Below are 21,403 nucleotides of genomic sequence, written 5' to 3' on the forward strand. Positions count from 1 at the left end.
TTGGGATAATCCTGCTCTCTAATGGGGATTCAGTTGCTTCCCATGGGAGTGCTTAGCATCTGCGTTTGCTTAAGCCTTTCATGAATCCAGGTGAGCTGTCCAAAGCCTCTACTCATCAGTGTTAATTTTTCCTGAATACTCCCAATTACAGCATTACCTCCTTCTGCCAGGAGGAAACCATGACCTTGGAGTGATTTGGGGATCCTCTGTCCCTAGTAGAAATTACAGATTTGCATTGCTCAGGAGACCACAGATGGAGTTTTTCCTTCCAAACGTCAAGTACTGGTATTGACTCCAGGAGTGTACTACTTCGTGGCTAAAACGAGCTCACTGTTGCATGAACGTGGCACACTCTTACATCAGTCTTTCCCTCCACAAATACTGACTTCTTTGCCTAGACTGTCCCTTTCTATCTTTTTCCCCTTGAAAAGGTCTCCTCACTGTCGAATGTCCTTTGAAGCTCTCAAGTAAAGTGCCTACAATATTTCCACTGCACTTTGTCCATATCCTCTTATAGCATCTTGGAGTGTGCCTGTAGGACAGTGACTATCTTTAATCTTTCTGCAGCAGTCTGAATCCCACCTCTGCCAAGCACATAATATGTACTCTGTAAATATATGTGGAATGAATAATTGAAAGCGAGTAGTGGAAGACATAATGGGTCTCACCTTAAAGTGGTATCACCCATGGGTCCCCAGTACGTACTATAGGACCAGCCTCTTTTAGGACCCCATGGTATCCATAGATGCCCCTTTCTTCTTGGCTTTAAGGTGATCTCTGGACATTTTGAGGAAGTGAAATTTAATATCTATCTTTAAATTTCAGTGTTAGCACATCCTCATAGAATTTAAATCTTTTCTGAATGCCATAGTCGTTTCTTTAGTTTCCTCATGGCTGACTTCATTTCCTGATTTCTCAGGGTGTAGATCATAGGATTGAGCAACGGAGAGATGACAGTGAAGGTGACAGAAATGGCAGTATCTGTGGGGAGGGCAGTGAAGGGCCGGGCATAGACATAGATGCAGGGCACAAAGTGCAGGGTCACCACAGTGATGTGTGAGGTGCAGGTGGAGATGGCTTTCCTCCTGCCCTCTCCGGTATGAGATCTCAGCATCCTCAGGATGACTGTGTAGGATATGAGGAGAAAGAAGAATATAAACCAACTGACCAATCCATTATTAGAGATCATCAGGAGCTCCAGAGTGAAGGTGTCAGTGCAGGCGAGTTTGAGCACCTGGGGGACATCACAGTAGAAAGTGGCAAGAACATTGGGTCCACAGAAGGGGAGGGGCAGCAAGAGGGAAATTTGCACAATGGAGTGGACAAAGCCCCCCACCCAGGAGGCCACAACCGGGCTAGCGCATCGTCCCCTATTCATGATGGTCATATAATGGAGGGGTTTTGAGATGGCTATGTAGCGATCAAATGCCATCACAGAGAGAGAAAAAACATCCGCACCTCCCAGAAGGTGGAAGAAGAACATTTGAGTGACACAGCCACTGAAGGAGATGGTTTTTCTCTCTGACAGAAGATCAGCTAGGACCTTAGGCGCTGTGATGGAGAAAAAGCAGATGTCAAGAACAGATAGATTGCGGAGCAGGAAGTACATGGGAGTGTGAAGGTGAGCTTCGCAGGTAACTGTAACCATGATGAGGAGGTTTCCCATCAGAGTTGTCATGTACACGAAAAACAAGAAGACAAATGAGACCCAGCTCAGCTCTCGAGACTGGGTAATTCCCAGGAAAATAAATTCTTTCACTGTGGTATAATTTCCCTGCTCCATTGGGTCCCAGATCCTTTTTGAAGTATATCTCTGGAAGAAATAAAAGTGCAGTTAAAGAAAGTTTTATGAAATCTACTGTTGTCTTTCTGTCACTTGCGTCTGATGCTTTCCTGGGGAGGAAGTTCATCTTTTATGTATGTGGCCGTGCCTGCAATTCTGTGCCACCAGTGGAAGAGGACCCAGGTTTTTGACTCAGTCATCCAAACAGGTAGGTTCTATCACTGTGGCCACTGAAACACAGGTGACAGATCCGTGAACCTATTCAATTGTACTTTTAATACAAAATATGACAGTTATTAAAAAATAAGCATGAATTTGATATGAAGAATGTTTCTTCACAAAAGACACCATTATGCGAATTAACAGACAACCTGCAAATGGGAGGATATTTACAATACGTATACTAAGAAAAGCTTCAGGTCCAAAATATGTAAAGAATTTTACAAATCAGTAAAGAACGATAGATGTTGAAAGAGAAAACAGCAAAGACACTAACCAAAACTTTACCAAGGAGGATATTCAAATTCCAATTCAACTTCATGAATTATCAGGGAAATGTAAATTGAAATTACAGCAAGGAACTACTACCTACATACCAAAATGGCTAAACTGAAAAAGATGAAAAATATCTTGTGATGGTGAAGACGTGGAACAACTGGAACCTCTCATAGCCTGCTGGTGGGTGTGCAAATCGGGAGAATCACTTTGCTGTCTGATTATATCTGCTAACGCCATTATCTATATCCATATCCATATCTATACCTATATCTATGTATATCTATCTAATCACCTATCTTAGAATGGATACATATATATAGTTCATTCAGTTGTACGTATTGATTTTTCTGAGGATACATCTCCGTCCTCAGAATAATCTATTTCACTCCTAGGAAGTATGTACATATGTGCATATGTCATCTCCACCAAGATGTATCCTAGAATATTCATAGAAGCACTGTTTGTAATTGCCTCAAACTGGAAATGACGCAAATGCCCATCAACAGTAGAAAAGATAAATAAATTGTTAAATTCATACAATACCATAGAGCCATGGGAATGATCAATGTATGGTACATGAAACAACACAAATGTCTCATAAGCACAATGTAGAGTCTAAGCCAGGCACAACAGAGTGTGCACCCACTTATTTTGTTCACATAAAGAACAAAAAGTATACCAAACTAAAGGAAATATGAGGGAGGATTTTGAACTACTGAGAATGTTCTGTTTCTTAATCTAGGTGCTTGTTACAAAAATTTATTGCTTGTGTGAAAATTCATTGAGCTGTACACTAATGTGCATTTTTCTGTATGTTTGTATATTATCCTTCAGCAGAAAGTTAAAAATAATGAACATGGTGATTATAACATTTTAATCTCATGTCTAAAGAATGACTTTCATCCAAGTGAGGTTTAATTGACGACCCACTTCATAATGGTTACTTTTATAGTTATATAGTTACAGCCTTTACCAGCTACAACTTGAGTTACCTTTTTATCTTTTTCTCACCCACAGACTTTAGGTCCTCCCGAATTCTTGTGTTAGGCAGGTTGCCCTTCTGTCCACATGTAGTGCCTTCTCAGATTCTGATTTTTGTTTCTCTATGTTTTCTTTACTTTGTTCTTTAAACCTCAGAAAAAAATCCTTAAAAGACCATGTTTCCCCAAGCAGCACTCTCATTTTTGCTGACCTGGAAGAATAAGATAAGAGCCTCCTTTCGGATTCCATGGTCATCAGTTCGGATTCATCTCAGTCTCCTCGTCTTTGGTGTTTATGTCAATGGCACAGAGTGATACGAACACATGTTCAGAATAACGATTGTGGGAAATTTCAGGTCTCTAGCATCTCAGATGTAAGAATTCCCTACACTATACTTACCATGGCTAGAAGGTGGAGAAATCACCCCTAAAGCACTGTTCAGTTAATCTAGAGTGTGGAAACAGATTTTAATGAATGACAGCAGTCCACTCTAGAATCTTCCTTTTGGATATTGGACTGATAAGTCAATGGTTTTCAAATCTTCTGCTGAGGAAACCACTGCAACAAGCCTCATAGATTACGTTGTCACTTGTGCTCTCCTTTCCTCCTTTCTTTTCCTCCCCTGTTTCTCTTTCCTTCTTTGCTTCCTTCTTCTAGCTATTTCTGTGACCGTATGAGGGTTCAGCAGAGCAACAGAATCAATAGGACATATATAGATATACAAGGTAAAATTATAATGAAGAGTTGGCTCACGTGATTATGGAAGCTGAGAAGTCCCAAGATCTGCTGTCTGCAAGTTGGAGACCCCGGAAGGCTGATGGTATAATTCAGTGCTAGTTTGATGACCTGAGAAGTAGGGAAGGCAATGTGTAAATCGCAGTCCGAGGGAAGGAGACAATGAGATGAGATGTCCCAGCTCACGCTGTGAGGCAGGGAAAATGGGGCACATTTCTCCTTCCTCCACCTTTTGTTCTACTCAGACCCTCAGTGAATTGGATGATGTGTATCTTAATTGAGAAGGCAATTAGTCTGCTTTACGGAGTCCATCTATTCAACTGCTAATCTCATCTGGAAACACTCTCAGAGACACACCCAGAAATAATGTTTAATCTGGGTGCCATGTCGCCTGTCAAGTTGACAGAAATTAACCATCATAATGACATTGAGATGGTCTTTTTGAGTGAAAGGCGACTCAAACATAGATCTTTTCATCAGGAGGTTTACAGTTAAGACAATAAGAGTGTTGCAGGTGGTGGAGTCGGCAGAAAGAAAAGGGAGGAGGTCCAAAATCATGAGGATGTATATGAAAATAGCCCCATTTGGGCATACGATGTTTGTAAACTCCATCCAGGAGGTGTGCTGAACAGTATCATATCCCACACTTGCATTTTGGATACACATGTGTGGATCCTCTGGAACAGTCAGGCAATTTGGATTTTACCACCTTCCTAGTTGGTGTGGCCTTGGGCAAATCACTCCATAATTGTACCAAACTCATGAGAAATACATGGGAGTTCCACAGGGAATGGCTTAGAGTCAATTCTCAGCCTGCACCACTATAATTTATCTACCACACGAAAATAATGAGACCTACCTCATACACAAGGTGCTTCTAAGGAATAGATGAGATTGTATGTCTGTTTAGGAAACTGAAAGCAGCTGAGGAATCTGATTTTGCCAGTCTCATCAGCTCCAGGTGAGTGCTTCTTTCCTTATACATGCCAGGTTCATCTGTGGGGTTGTCTGGGACTGGTTCATCTTGCTATTGATTGTGTCGTTCAAAGCCCTCTTCTCAACACTTGAGGTAAGTGACAAATACTCTCTCTCCTCTAGGGACTTTTTTCTTTTTCACTTATGAATTTGTGCTAAGACGTGTTCAAAAAATCAGAGTATTGTATCATACACCTCCTTAGAAACATAAATAAATTTGTGTATGCAGTTTAGATATAGTTATTTATATTACAATCCTTTATGGAAAGAAAATAGATTATAATCCTCATTTACAAATCCAATCATCTTGATATCAGGCCCCAGGGGGGTCCATGCTACTTTCAAGGTCTCAACATTATGTAAATGTTGGCAAAATAATGGAGGTCTGCTTTGCTGAAGTTTGTTTTTAGAAAACTTTTGTGGAGTGATTCTTGTACTGACTGCTTCATTTTATCTCTCCAAAACCTATAATATCCATGTGAAATTGATATTATTGTCTTGATTTTATAGATGAGAAACTGAGACACAGAAAGATTAAGTAACTTGCTCAAGGTCTCCCAGCTGGTAAAGCCAGGTCTCAATCCTAGATTTGTCTCATTCCAAAGACTTATGCTCTTAACTACTGCAACTATAGTTCTTCCCAGTGTTGATCAGCCCTTCCCAGAAAATGGTACAAAGAAAAAGGCTCAGAAAAATCTTTTTCAAAACAAGTTAGTCTGTGGGTGTAAGGAGCCTGCAGGTGGTGAGTGAGAGCTGTGACTGAGACTGCCATAGTATGAGATGATGTCAGAAGTGACTCTGAAAAAAAAAAAGCAGAGTTTGAAGAAAGCAAATTTTATAGTCATTGTGGGTACCTCAACCAACTGCCTGGATCAGCTTCATAGTGCTTCAGTGGCAGGGGAAATGAGTTCTGAGTAGCATCTCCTCAAACATGAACTCTCAAAAGCAATGGATCTGGTCTGTTCCTATGGATGCTGTCTTTTTGTAAAGAGTGGGAAGGATACTTTGAAAGTATAGGATTATGCACATTGTAGTGAAACTCATGCATATAAGAGGAGGAAGGGGGCAAATGGATAGAGAAATATAATTTTATGTGTTGCAAGGTCAAAGTAAGGATCACAGGATTTCTTAAAAATCACACCAAAGGGGACCATCCTTTGGAAAGAAGCTTATCAAGCATCTCGTAAGAACCTGCAAACTGAATGTTATCCCTATACTCCAGCTTCCCACTGAGGAAATGCTGCTCCTTTTTCTCTTTCTTAACATTGAAAAGCCTCTACTCTTGAATGAATCTCTAAAAATTTTAGGAACATTATTCATATTCAGTTGCACATGAGGACACAGATAAGCTAGCCATTCAAAGACCTTGCTTAAAGCCCCAAACTTCTACTTCCAGACAAGAAGCAAAGCTGGCTAGGAAGCATATAATGAATTTAGGAAGGCTTTTAGAGTGCTGTTTTTCAAGGCAATCACCCTCCTGAGAGCTGGGGATATGAACACCTTCTCAATTGCCTTCAAATAATTTTCAACCTCAACATCATGCCAAGTAGAATACATCCCATCCCCTTGAGTCAACTGACCTTCTAATATTTTTCAAGCCACACCTCCCAATTTCCTAGTCATGAAAAACTAACCTTTTTCTTTTCTTCATTAAGAGTTTTGGTTTCAAAAGGAACATTCCACACAATGGCAGCATTTTTGACAAATAAGCCCTAACAGCTTATCAGTTTTAGAAGTTCACACACACCAACACTAACTGACATCAGTCTTCAAGTGGGAAATTGATCCTCTTATAATGCTCCAACTGCATCTTATAAGATGTAGGTTCTGGGGAAATTCATTGTTTAATGGAAAGCCTAGCTCAAGGCTAGTGATTTTTTTTTATCTTCTTCCTTCATATGGGAAATGGCAACCTCAGGGAATCATATCATTCAACAATTCCACTTTGCCTTACCATGACTCAACTACGTCTATTAGTCTGTCAGCCACAAGCCTATTAAAGTAATCAATAAAGGGAATATAGTTGCATATGGATGTGGAAACTGAGTGACCAATTCAATGGAGTTCCTGTGGGAGTCATTAAAATGTCATCAAGCCCTCCTCCTCTCTCTCCCTCATCTCCATGTTCCATCTCACATGTACATGCAGAGGCACCAGTGCACTTTCAGTACACATATGTTTCTCTAGACAGTGCATCATCCCTCTTGGTTCAAGAAGAAAGCATTTTAAACTACACCAGGGGCTGTGCTGTCTTCCTTCTAACCAAAATTGCTTTGCTTTAATTGACTGAGATGTAAAGCTTAATTAAAAGAGTAGTAATGGAAAAATCAAATCTTTGTGGCTACTGTCAGGGCAGCTGTCAGAGATTGATTGATGTGGATTTATATGTCCAATTTCGTTGAATGCAATGTGTTCATTTATACCACACAATCATATTAATCTACATCTCTAAGACCCACAGCTCCCTTAGAATCTAGGAAGGTAGCCTAGTGACAGCTGTTGATATTCATCAGGTTAATTACTTCAGAATTATTTTATGTTATTGTGTTCACAGGTACCCAGAGATGTTGATCATTGAAATATTTGATTCAGGGAGCAATGTAAGAAAGGGTATTTTGAAAGCTATGTGTGTGTCCAGAGCAGCCAGTCGACTTTTGCATGGGTCTTAGCAGCAGAGCTTAAAAATAATAAAGGCTGATTTAGTTGGAAAAAATGCAGCCCACCTTTGGATTTTACACCATCCAGATCAATGATAGATGTTTTTGTAATCAGATGTAATTCTTTCCCCTTCCCCTGGATTATTGAATCAGATTGTGTTGTGTGTTTAAACGTGGCTTGAGGAAGTCTCAGGGACAGTGATATGGCAAGGGTTCTTTGGTTCTTGGTCTCTTGGGGTTATGCTTCTGAGATACAGTTAGTGATTCAGACCCCATAGATCTTTGGTGCCATCCAATTCTGACATAGTGATAAAAATCTGATTTGAGTAAGTCACGAGACATAGGAAGGAGAGAAAAGGACACGTTGGCATGAAATAGACTATAAAGTAGTTTGTGGTATGCATTTTTCATAGGCAATTTCATATAGGAAAGCTTAGAGACTCGCGACCAGTGCTGCCTGAGCAAAGGAAGCAGGACCTTGTGAACGGTGACTCGACAAATGTGAATTATTCTTAGAATTTTCATTTTAGGGGAAGCAGGTTAATATTGTAAAAATTTAGTATTGATAGACCAGGTGACAAGCAATTGCAATGAATTGAACCAGTTTGGCAATGAATGCTTATGGTGCCATTCCAGATCCAAAGTGGGACATAAGTAAATTTTGTCCTCAACGCTCAATATACTTTGGCTAACTCTACTTGGGCCCTTCTCTGTCCTGGGTGCTCTGACATCTTGTTCTGATCCCTTATCTCTACTCTAGAAGCCAAGGGTTTATATTTGACCCATTACCTTCTTTTAATATGAAACTCTCCTATGCTTTATCTCAACAGTTTCTGGATGACTCTTTAAGTTGTAACAATAATAAGCAAAGCTATTGTCATATTTTAATGACCAAAAGCTGGAAATTTTAAGATGAAAGATGCTTTGAATTCAACGTACATTCCCATGTTTTCTACCCCATCAGTTTTTTCCCAATAATGAGGAGTATGGGTCCTGTAGGAGAAGAGTGTAACAGGTCGATGGGGATTAGGGTTAGGGTTGGGTCAGAATGTGCGTAATGCACAGCCATTTGGATGATATTAATAATGACATTAGCCTTTCACTGAGCATATACTACCTGCCAGGCATTGTATGTTTCACATATACCATCTCATTTTAACCCTGACAACAACTCCATGACATGTAAATAAGTACCTTTTTATAGGTGACCTATGACTTCTGAAGACATAAAATAACCTGCTCAAGATTAGGCAACTGGGGGATGGCAGAGATAGGATTTGGACCCAAGGCTATATGACTCTGAGGTTAGAGCATTCAGCTATAATGGTTTACTTTTACCATGATTTCCCAGACAAAAACACTAGCCTATACTTCTTCACAAACACCAATAGATTGAAAAACAGACTGTTTAGGGTTTTATCTTCTTTAATCCTTCCTTTCTCTCTTGGGCAGTGAGAAGTGGGAAGAGTGTAAATTCTCAATGGAGAAGCCAATCTGAGATTGGCCCTGGTAAGGCTGGACTAGAAGATCAGTTTTGGAATAATGAGAATGGCTTGCTCTTTGTGTAGGATCTCTGAGGTTCTGCCTTTGTCTAAACCTACCACAAGAATGTGAATCTGGTACATGTAGTTCTGCATGAGATAAATCCCTGTAGGCCATTATTGGAAATCTTTCAAGCCTTCTTCATTCCTGATAGGAATCCAGGAGGACAACCATTGTGCGCCTTTGAGGTTCTCAAGAGGTCACAAGCCCATGTAGAGTTCAACTAAGCAGAAAAAATGTCTTAATCTGTGATGGGCCATATGTCCCCATATATGTGTGCTTCAGATGCACTGATCATGAAATCTTTCTAGAACAGGATCACAGTTTGGCATAGACAGGTCCAGTAATGTAATAAATTACATCCACATAGTTTAAGAGCAATCAATCGGGTATATGAAGACTTATCTCTGTAATTAAGTGGATGTGGGATCTTGAGCAAATCACTCTAACTCTAGGCTTCTGTTTACCTACCTCTTGAAAAGGAGATGGATTCAATCATTCTCTTCACTTGCCATATAGTTGTCCTGATTGACACATTGTTACTTTGATCTTCGAATGGAAATACATCAATGAGCTCAAACGTATAACACTAGTTCCTTCATGCTTACCAGAAGCTTGGGTTACCAGCAACCTATTAACTTTACTAGGAAAATAAATTGTTACCTAGTAAATGTATATTAGTTTATTGACAACATATTTGAGTATGTAAATAGAACTTGTGGGAAAAATAATGTATTTAGTCCTTGGTGATGAAGAGGTTGGAAACTCTTACTCTATTCCACCACAGAAGGCATGAGTCTTCTCTTCAGTCTCTTCATGGCTGACTTCATTTCTTGGTTCCTCAGAGTGTAGATCAAGGGGTTCATCAGAGGGGAGATGACAGTGAAGGTGACAGAGATGGCTTTATCTGTGGGGAGGGCAGTGAAGGGCCGGGCGTAGACATAGATGCAGGGCACAAAGTGCAGGGTCACCACCGTGATGTGTGCGGTGCAGGTGGAGATGGCTTTCCTCCTGCCCTCCCCTGCCTGAGACCTCAGCATCATTAGGATGACTGTGTAGGACACAAGCAGGAAGATAAACCACAGGGTAGTCACTAAGCCATTGTTGGAAATCATCAGGAGCTCAAGTGCAAAGGTGTCTGTACAGGCGAGTTTGAGGATCTGGGGGACATCGCAGTAGAAAGTGTCAAGAACATTGGGTCCACAGAAAGGGAGGGGCAGCAACAGGGAAATTTGCATGATGGAGTGGACAAAGCCCCCCACCCAGGAAGCCAAAATGAGGGCAGTGCATCGTCCCCTACTCATGATGGTGACATAATGCAGGGGCTTGGAGATGGCTGCGTAGCGATCAAATGCCATCACAGAGAGAGAGAAAATATCCGCTCCACCAAGCAGGTGGAAGAAAAATATTTGCATCATGCAGGTAGTATAGGATATGGTCTTTATCTTTGACAGAAGGTCTGCATGGACCTTTGGAGCAGTGATGGAGGAGAAGCAGATGTCAAGGATGGCTAGATTGCGGAGCAGGAAGTACATGGGGGTGTGAAGGCGAGACTCACAGGTCACAGTGACCATGATGAGGAGGTTTCCCAGCAGAGTTGTCATGTACACAAAACACAAGAAAATAAATAAGACCAAACTCAGATCTTGTGACTGAGTAAGTCCTAGAAATATAAATTCTTTTACCCTGGTGCCATTTCCCAACTCCATTGAATCATATTTCTTCTTCTTCGTATTGCTTGGAAAAAATTAAAAGTGTTATTTCAGAAAGTGTTTACTTTCCCTTAATAGATTCATGTTTACAGAGTCAGGTATTAGGTCAGAAAACTAGTGAGGTGTTATCAGTACATGAAGAGCCTTTCCAAGGTTATTGCTAACATGTCCTACATGACATCTCATTACACAAGCATGCATTTAGTTATTGTCTTCTTCTGTAATTTATAAGTATTTCAGAAAATGCATAAAAATAGTGTTCTCAGAATATAAGTTCCAAGTATCCAAGATAAACAAGTGAATGTTAAATATTCAGAAATGGAGTATTTTGGCACAAGGGATACAAAAATGGATGCAGTTTGGTGTGTGGATAAGACAATGCCTATTAGGTACGACGGGGGTCCTTTGAGGATCCGCACGAGTATGGGTTTTTTTCCAGACTGGGTGCTCCGTTTAAATACTTTAAGAACTCCTATCTGCAACATGGTTGTCCTTCAACTGAATTTCACAGAAGCACTCCTCCTTTTTTTGAATCACAAGTTTAATGCTGTGAAAAATTAGAAAATTTTAAAGCTGTAAAATTCTTCTCTATTGTTCTTATCTTCCTTAAATGGATTTCTTTGTTTCTGTCTTTACTTTAAACTACTTTAGGTACCAAAAGCCCTGGAGTTGAATAACTCCTCAGCTATGAAATAAAAGTGGTAACGCAGAGCTTCTCTTATGTTCACTGGTCAAATTTATTTCCTAAATGCTATTTTTTTATTGTGCTGTCATTGACATAAAATAGAATCATATGTTTGAAGCGTACACCTTGATAAATTTTGACATAAGCGTATACCCACGAAATCATCACTGTGTTGAAGATAGTTAATATATTTATCAATGCAAAAATGTCTTTGTGGCCATTTATAATATGTCCCTTCTGCCCTTCCTTCTTCAGGTAACCATTGATCTGTGCTCTGTCGCTATGTATTAGTTTGTGTTTTCTAGAACTTTCTATAAATGGAATCCTACAATGTGTACTCTCTTTTTGTTTGGCTTCTTTCACTTACAAAATACATCCATGTTTTTGCATGCGCCAATATTTTTTTCCTTTTTATAGTATGCATGTGCCACATTTTGTTTTTCAGTTTGCCTGTTGATGAATCTTTGGATTGTTTCTAGTTTTTGGCTATTACACATAAAGCTTTTATGAATGTTCGTGTATAGGTCTTTGTGTGGACATATGTTCCCATTTCTCTTAGGTACGTACCTAAGAATGGGATGGTTGTAACTCTTAAAATTCAATAGGAAAACAAACCACCTAATTAAAAAACGGGGCAAATGCTTTGAACAGGCACTTCAACAAGAAGATATAGGGATGGCCGATAAGCACATGAAAACATGCTCAACATCATTCATCACTGGGGAAATGTAAATGAAAGCCATAGTGAGATAACAGTACACATCTACTAAAATGGCTAAAATAAAGAAGATGGATATATGAAGAGTTGACAAAAATGTAGAGGAATTGTAACTCTGGTGGGAATGTACAATGATGCAACCACTTTTGAAAACAGTTTATCAGTTTCCTAAAATGTTAAGTGTGTGCTTACAATCTAATCATTTTGCTTTTGAATTCCTTTCTTATTTTTTGTGAATCCTTGAAAGGGACTTAATTTCTTTCTTTACAGTTTATCTCTTTTTTATTACCATAATCAGAAAGAAAAGAAAGATGAAAGTCACTTCTTTCACTTTTGGGGTGGGTTTTCCAGTTCAAATGAAGAAATTTATTTTCACCTAGCTCACTTTCTGTTCAAGTTGTCTTTCTTCTGTATGTAATTTTGTTTAAAGTCTACTTAATATGGGAGACTAAACAAGCCACCAAGAGTAATCAGAGCATGCAGGCAGGTACCTGGCAGCCTCTGGCATCACACAGCCTGTTCAAATCCCAGCTGGGTACTTACTGGTTATGGTATAAGAGAAGTTACTTTACCCCTTTGGCCTCAGCTTCCGCATCAGTATTTGGAAACAATAGCATCTTCCTTGTGTGATTTTTGTGAGGATTAAATGAATTAATCTATGCAAAAGCATCAATACTTAGAGCATTGCCTAAGCAATAAGTGTGCTTATGTGTGTGTTACCTTAAAGTAAAACTCCAGGTTAGTAACTGTCACAGGCACACAGCTCCTTTAAATGTACTGACAATCTTTTAGAGGAGCTGTACATTTTCTAGAATATGTTTTCTAAAACAGCTTCAACAAAACATACTTTTTTGGGGGAAAATAGGGGGTATTTTTCTTTTACTGTCAGTGAGAGTGGCCCAGAGGGTGGTTTCAGTGTATGGTAGCAAGGAAAGTGCTTGCTTGGTTTGGTTTCTTATCTGACATCATCTTAGCAGACCAGAGAAATCTGGTGCAGGTCTCTGCAGTGAGAGTTATCTGTGCTCAAGTCCTGGCTTTGTCACTGTGTCATTTGGGTGAGTGAGAGACCTCATGGAGTCTCCACTTCTTCATCTGTGGAATGGGGATTATAGTAATATCCACCTCACAGGGAAGTTATGGGGATTAGGTGAATTAACATATGCAGAGTCTCAGCACACATGGCTGCTTATCTGTTGTGATTTGTATTATGCTGGGTAACCTTAACCCAGGAGGCTTATCAGGAAATAGAGTGTGTTGAACTAATTAGTAGCTGAGCTATCAATTCTGACTAAAGTGGGGAAATGATCACCAGAAAACACCAACTCAATCTAGTTACTACAGATATTGAGGAGGTCCTACCTAGTTATGAAAACACTCCACAGGGACCTCCACGTAAACCATAGACAATGGTCTACACAGAAGGGTAGAAGGTACAGTACCTCATACTCCAAGTCAGGCCTGTTTGTCAGAAAGGAATAGGTCCATGTTCACAAACTACCTTTCGTAATTCAGACAACATCCTCCACCTTCTGCTCCATTTTTCTGCTATTTTTACTCCATTTCATTATTTAACAAATATTGATAAAAAATTGGCAGAGGTCTAGGTTATTTGAGAGAAATGAATATAATCCCAAACCAGTGGAGAAACAACTGAAATATAATAGTGATACGGGTGTGATGGGGACCGTCATAAGACAGATGAGCTGTGTGTGAGAAAAGGGTGATTTCTCACCAAGAGGCTCAGAGGAAGCTGCATGGAGGAGGTGACATTTATGTTTGGGGCACATGGGAGTGGAGAGAAGGGGAGACCTGGCTTTAGGGGACCACTTGAATATATAACAGTTGCTGATGAGTGGGAGGTTTGGCTGGAAAGAAAAGGATGCAAATATGTAGGCATGGAAAGAAAATCATTGTTGTAAAAAAAAAATTTTAGTTCTTGATAAATCTAAGGACAGGCATGTAGGTGTTCATTGTCCTATTCTTTCAACTTTTTTTGAAATATTTTATTTTCTTTCTAGTTTTAAATTTAGCATTTCAGTTTGAGGAGATCCATCTACATGAAATAAGCATGAGAAAAATCTCGTTTGTGCAATTCAAGGGATCCCAGGAAAAAAGAGTTTCCTCCTCCCTACTTCCAAACTGAACTCATTTCTATGACTCTCCTTTCACAATATCTTCTTTGATCATATTTCTTAGCTGCGCTGTCTGCCACTGATAGTTCACCTTGGAATGCAGCATCTTGGGTATATATTGCATTATTTTTAGTCAAAGTGTATTTATTAATCTTAACGATTCCATCTAGATTTCAGCTTTTCTCACTCCTCTTCTCATGCTTATTCATTGACGCTCAGAGACCATAGTCATTCACACTCATGTAGAGTTATGTTTCTTACCTAAAATTTCCAATCTCCTTCTCCAACATCTTAAACAATGTTCACACGAACCTTGGGAATCATTTGGCTTCAGAAAATTCTGTTAAATACCCCTCTGAAAGCCAGTGATTTCAGTGGCTTTCTTTATGTGGAAAAGGGCAGACTCAGGGAATAATATTTCCTTGGCTCTTCCACACTGATTCACAGTGTTCCATCATATGTACCAATTTGTCAATCTCAGAACTAGTGTGAGAATTATCAGAGGGCATATAATTGGATGTGGTTGTGGAAAAATTCTACTGATGGCGAGGTGGTTTCAGTGGGAGTAATCAAGATGTGACTCAGGCACATGTCCTTAGGAACACACTTTTTGTGTAGGATCTAAAAGTTTTTAGCAGTGACAAAGATTCTCCCCTTGACCAAACTCTACTCAGGCTCCCCTGAACTTCTCAACTAGGCCTCCACTTTGGGACCTCCATGCTTGTCTCTGCATTGTCAAATTTTAACAAGAATTCTGCTAATTCAGTTTAGCCAAAATCCCCCACCCTCCATGTTGATCACCATCAGTGTGTAATCAGGTTCCTCACCATCCACCATGCCCCAAGTGATATTTGATCACCCTGGCCTGCCTTCAGCAAGAATCCTGTTAGGTCACTTTACCCAGAATTCCACCTTACCTCTGATGTTTCCCCTGGTAGTTTTTCTGTTGGGACATAAATGCCTATTCTTAGGGATTCTGCACAACTTCCTTAGGCAGTTTCACCCATGTAGGGTAATTCCTCAAGTGTGACACACAAGTATTGGAAGGAGCCATTGGACCTGAAAGGATTATGTAGATGAGAGTGAAGGAGATCTCAATGGGCGGATGAAGAAAGTGTGTGATGGAGTTCTCACAGGACATACACATCACCAGGAAATCCACACTGGATCCATCAGCAACTCCTACTTGCTCGACTTTCAGAGTTCTTCACCATTCTCACCACCTCCACTGTTACTACCCTAAGTTGTGTCTTCATTATTTCTTTCATGGGACTTTTGCAGTAGCTTCTTAATTGGTCTCCCTGTTTTTGTCCTTGCCCCACCTCAGTCTATTCATAACAGTAAGCACTGCATTTCTGCTAAAACATTCATCACTATTCTGCTCTTCAAAATGCATCGCATCTTATTTAGGTGAAAGTCAAAATCCTCACAATGTCTAAAAGGTCCTAAGGACCTGATCCCGTGGCCTCATTATCTCTCTGACTACAATTATTACCTGTCTCCTCCTTGCTTCCTCTCATCTTCTTATGAAGGCCTGGGCACATCCCCACCTGAGGACCTTTGCATGTCTGATTTTTGAACTGACATTTGTACTGTGACATGAACATTTGTCTAATTTCAAAAATTTTAAGATCTAGGATCTACCTGCAGAAATGAAGGGCAAAAAAGAAAAACTCCCAAATGCTGTAAATAGCAGGACAAGAAAACAAATAAAAACCAAGTTCATGTATTGAATAATGTATTTCCGTTCATGCCAACTTTTTGAATGTATATGCATAGTCTGAAGCAGCTTCATAGGTTTCTGTCATTTTTAGGGAGTCATGTTAACAGAGAATAATAACAAATCCATTGTTTTCTTACTCCTATTCTCCAATGATTTGAGAAACAGAAAGGAGTGAGAGGTGATATTCATTCACTGAGTTCTTTAACTCAACCATTTTTTGGTCAGTTTTCTACGTTCTACTTGCTGTGCCAGGTGCTGGGGATGCAATAAATAAATCATAGCCCTACTGGGGGAATAGGAGGAAGGAGGACAGGGAATTGGAAACAAGGTCCTGAGTGTGGTGCTTGAGCTGAGCCCCGGTCGCTGAGGCAATGTCATGGAAGTGTGGTCAGTAGGTGTGGGGTTCAGAGGAAGGTCAGGGTAAGGACCTACATGACGTCATAGAACCCATAGTTACTGGGGTCCACATTCTAACTCAAGCTGTGCTGGCTTCAAAGCACTTGCACTCAACCACTGGAGTGTGGGCTTCAGACGGAAAAATCTTCAGGTAATAGTTATTTAATTTACTCATATCAGAAAGTCAGAGGAGGAACTTAATTTGAGTGTGCTTACTTCATTAAAATGTGATTACTTCATGAAAGACCTTAGCAATCCAATGCCCAAGCTGCATTATGTTTCTCAGCTCCCTTCCTGGTAACAAGAATATAGTGGGAATGTCTGAGTATATATATATATGTTTGCTTTTTCTTATTGTTAATTTTATTTAGACAATTGGAGATTTCCATGTTGTTGTAAGTAATAACCAAGAGAGGTCCCACCTTAATCCATTTTCCCCCAATGATCATTTCACAATCTATATGTATATCAAAACATCAAGTTGTACATCTGAAATAAACAACATTTGTATTTTTCAATTATATGCAATAGAGCTGAACGAAACCCCCACAACAATTCCAATGTGATAAAATTTCTGAGTGCATACATATTCTCTTTTCTTTATTTCTTCCAAGGCTTTATTGCATAAGCATTATGCAACTCTTCAGCTAACAGTTTGATTTCTCTGCTTCCTTTTGCAACATGAAACGTATCTTTTTACATTATTATTGCATGCCAAACAGAATCTTTGAAAGTCATGTGCATCTTAGTAGAAATATCAAAATTATTTAAAAATCCTTTAGTCAATGCTGTTTATTTGATGGACATTTTCAAAGGTGGTGAGAAGGAGTGAGCGACCAGTCTATATCCTCTCAGAAGGTACACATCTTCTTCTCAGTTTCCTGATGGCTGACTTCATCTCCTGGTTCCTCAGAGTGTAGATCAAGGGGTTCAGCAGAGGGGAGATGACAGTGAAGGTGATGGAGATGGCCTTATCTGTGGGGAGGGCATTGAAGGGCCGGGCATAGACATAGATACAGGGCACAAAGTGCAGGGTCACCACAGTGATGTGTGAGGTGCAGGTGGAGATGGCCTTCCTCCTGCCCTCCCCTGCCTGAGACCTCAGCGTCATTAGGATGACTGTGTAGGACACAAGCAGGAAGATAAACCACAGTGTGGAGAGCAGCCCACTGTTGGAAATCATCAGCAGCTCAAGCACAAAAATGTCAGTATGGGCGAGTTTGAGGACCTGGGGGACATCACAGTAGAAAGTATCAAGAACATTGGGTCCACAGAAGGGGAGGGGCAGCAACAGGGAAATCTGCACGATGGAGTGGACAAAGCCCCCCAGCCAGCAGGCTACAATGAGGGCAGTGCATCGCCCTCTGCTCATGATGGTCACGTAGTGCAGGGGCTTGGAGATGGCCACATAGCGATCAAATGCCATCACCGACAAAGAACATACATCCACCCCTCCAACAAGGTGGAAGAAAAACATCTGAGTGAAGCACCCATTGAAGGAGATGGTCTTTCTCTGTGACAGAAGGTCCACCAGAACCTTGGGAGCTGTGATGGAGGAAAAGCAGATGTCGGCAATAGACAAATTACGGAGCAAAAAATACATGGGGGTGTGAAGGCAAGATTCACAGGTCACCGTGACCATGATGAGGAGATTTCCCAGCAGAGTTGTCACATACACCCAAAGTAGGAAAAGAAATAAGACCCAGTTCAGTTCTTGATTCTGGGTTAGGTCAAGGAAAATAAATTCTTTGACCCTGGTGCAGTTTTTCAGCTCCATTGAATCACCTTCTTTCTCTCACTTTGTTTTCAAGCTACTCCATATGAAAATGTTTGGCTATTTAATTTGTTTTCATTCTAAGCACTAAGAACCCAATTCAGATTGTTCCTCCTGTGGTTCCAGTGTTTACAATTTGTTGACTTGTCCCAATTTTTGAGATTGCCTTCGGTTTCACGATCAAACCAAATTATCACATGCAAAGTTATTCAATAATTCTTTCCCTATAAATCTACTTTTGAAAATAATATCATTTATGTTCAGTAGTTAAAATTCCATAGCATATTTTATTTTATTAATTTATTATAGTTTTTAAATTTTATCATTATTTTTTATTCCACACAAATTTATTGAATGTCTGGAATTGTGTGAAGCACTATATACAAAGATAAGGAAGACATGGCTCCAGCCATTGAGGACTTATTGTTCACAAAGTCAATATTCATATTAGCAAATATTCTGGTGACTTCAAGAGGTCTTGCTTTTTTGAATAAAAGGATGTCATTCAGTTTCTTATTGCAATGTTTCTCTGGCATGAGTCATTTTACTTGCTGTTGGCTGTTTTACATTGAATTTCTTAAAATTGCAGATTGTTCCACGTAGGTAGCTCATTATTGTGATTTCTTTATACTAATCAGATTGTTTGATTAACAATTATTTTAAGATGATTAAAATTTATGACTGGGAAACACATTGAAACAATATGTAAATCCTAATCTCAAAGAATATCTTTACTTTCTTTTATTGAGATAAAAACACTTAAACATGAGACCTACCTTCTTAACAAGATTTTAAGTGCATGAAACTGTATAGCTGCAATATTGTACAGCAATTCTCTACAGCTTATTCACCTTGGATAATATGATGTGATCCTTGCTTGAGTGTCAGGGAGAGAATAAAGATAGTGACCTACTTTCTAGAGGTGGTTCATACTATATCAACCACACTCTCCTCTGTGTCTTTCCATTTGTGGATCTAAGCTAAGAGAGTGGAGGGATCCCACAGCAGTGAGAGATGATGGTATCATTAGAATAATGCCTTTGTTTTTTGGTGAGGATGATTGACCCTGAGCTAATATCTGTTGCCAAGTGGAGCACACGAACTTAACCACTGTGCAACAAGGCTGGTCTCAATAACGCCTACTTTTAATAAGCTGTTATCGATCATTCTCAGGACATTTTACAATTATTATTTGTTCCACTTTGTTCTTAGAAAGTGAACGCTTCTTGCAATTTTAAATGTATTTGGATAAGTTGGACCACATTCTCAAAGTGTTTGCAGGCTAACACATGTGGATGATTTGTATAAATTGATGGACATATTGCAAGATAAACTGTGAAACGTGTCACGAGAGAAGTAGAGGTAGATTTGGGTGGGATAGGAGATATCACGATTTCCAGCAGTAAAAACGGGTACTATTTTTTTTGAGGATTTAGTATGAGTGAAGACTCAAGAAAAGTTGACTTATTCAATTTCCCCACCATACTTTAGTAAGTATTAATGTTATAGTTGTGTTCTTATGGCATATATAATGAATCTATATTTTGTTGAAAGGAAGGAAGTGATGGAAGTAGGAAGGAATAAACTATTTTTACTCCCTTCAATCTTATATGTATAGGATCTAATTTTGTATAACAGGAATATTTGATAGAGTCTGTCTGAAGATAAGAATTTGGCTGAAAGGGGCTTTGGAAACCCAATTTACATTGACTTTGTTCTGAGGTGGACTCACCAACAGCAGCTCAAAGGATCACAGCAAATGAATGATGCCTTCTCTCACACTGCATGGACCACATTTCTGAATCCCTCCTCACACATCACCCCTCTTCCAATAGTTAACACCCACCTTTGTTGTTCCTGTCACTGAGAAGATCATTTTGGCTTTGAAGAATTTAATATACCTGGAAAATATCAAAGTCAAACTATTTGTACATAATCAATCATGACAACTCAATTTCACTATCCATAACCTTTATATTAGCTAAAAGCTTAATGTCTTTACCTCACACCTTTGACCAAAACTCCAACTACAAATAGTAAGTTATTAGATACAGAGCAGAACAGAACACTGGTGACTTTAATTCTTGAAAGTGTTGTTTGTGAAAGCAGAGCCTCTTGGAAGACTAAATATCTTAGTGTCTTTACTCCCCTTTCAGGAGAGAAAGGGCAGATTCAAAGAAATCACAGTTTCAAGAATTTCCACTGTATCCCTGTCTTATGTACAAATCCCTCAGTTTGAGGCTTAATATAAGACTTACAAAGGGAGTGTTATTGGACGAGAAAGTGGAAGTTGGTGCCTGATTCTGCTGTTGGTGATGAGGTTTCAGTGGGAGTTATTAAGAAGCTACTGAAACATGTTCATGTGTAAACACACATACACACACACAGATGGACACATTTTGGTTGGTGTCCAAATTATTTAGAGGCAGTAGAGGAAATCTATCTGTTTATCCATCGCTCAATTAGAACTATTTTAAAATGTGCCAAATACTGTGCCCAAGAGATTACAAGGGTCCAATTTTCATTGCTTGTAAAGCTCAGAGGACACTATATAGAAATGAGTTTCAATTTGACTGTCAAAAACCTAGAAGAGAACTGGACCTAAAATTCTTTGCTCCTAGTCTAGTTTCTAATTATACGCAGAATTGTTATAGTCTCATGATGTTGCTACAAGTCTCCACATGTAGAGAAACATGACTTAGATGATATTTCAGGAATGTAATTTTTCCTGTTTTCCAATGCTCTATTCATATGGAATCTCTCAATGTGGATTACTGCTAGATAAGTTATTATAACTGTCTACAATATTACAATAGTTACTCATTATTAACTCAGATTATTGAATGGTTCTGTCTTATGTAGAATGCGCTTCCACTGTTTCCAGAATGCTGACCGGTTTGGGTTTACTTGATTTTCCATTTTGTTTTAGTACATTAAACTAGTCTACACAGATTAAAAACCACATGAGACAGGTTGTATGTTTGAGATGGGTAATTCTTTTTTCCCTCCTCTTTACTTAGATATTATTGATGTGTATCATTGTGGGTGTTTAAGATATACAATGGTTGATTTGATACATTTATATGTTGCAA

At 39.4% G+C, this 21,403-nt stretch overlaps 3 protein-coding genes across 3 annotated transcripts; all 3 read right to left on the reverse strand.

The window, feature by feature from the left end:
* Window positions 1–847: 847 nt before the first annotated feature.
* Window positions 848–1,783, reverse strand: LOC123278075 (olfactory receptor 4D9-like). Its single transcript, XM_070503745.1, has one exon. It carries the CDS (start codon window positions 1,781–1,783, stop codon window positions 848–850), a length of 936 nt encoding a protein of 311 aa, XP_070359846.1.
* Window positions 1,784–9,944: 8,161 nt separating this feature from the next.
* LOC123278079 (olfactory receptor 4D11-like) lies at window positions 9,945–10,880 on the reverse strand. The gene has a single exon (XM_044750420.2). It carries the CDS (start codon window positions 10,878–10,880, stop codon window positions 9,945–9,947), a length of 936 nt encoding a protein of 311 aa, XP_044606355.2.
* Window positions 10,881–17,378: 6,498 nt separating this feature from the next.
* Window positions 17,379–18,314, reverse strand: LOC123277931 (olfactory receptor 4D10-like). The gene has a single exon (XM_070503746.1). The coding sequence runs from the start codon at window positions 18,312–18,314 to the stop codon at window positions 17,379–17,381; it is 936 nt and encodes a 311-aa protein (XP_070359847.1).
* Between the last annotated feature and the right edge of the window lie 3,089 nt (window positions 18,315–21,403).

The sequence above is a fragment of the Equus asinus genome, unplaced genomic scaffold (assembly GCF_041296235.1).
Source record: "Equus asinus isolate D_3611 breed Donkey unplaced genomic scaffold, EquAss-T2T_v2 contig_800, whole genome shotgun sequence".
In the NCBI taxonomy this organism is placed as follows: Eukaryota; Metazoa; Chordata; class Mammalia; order Perissodactyla; family Equidae; genus Equus; species Equus asinus.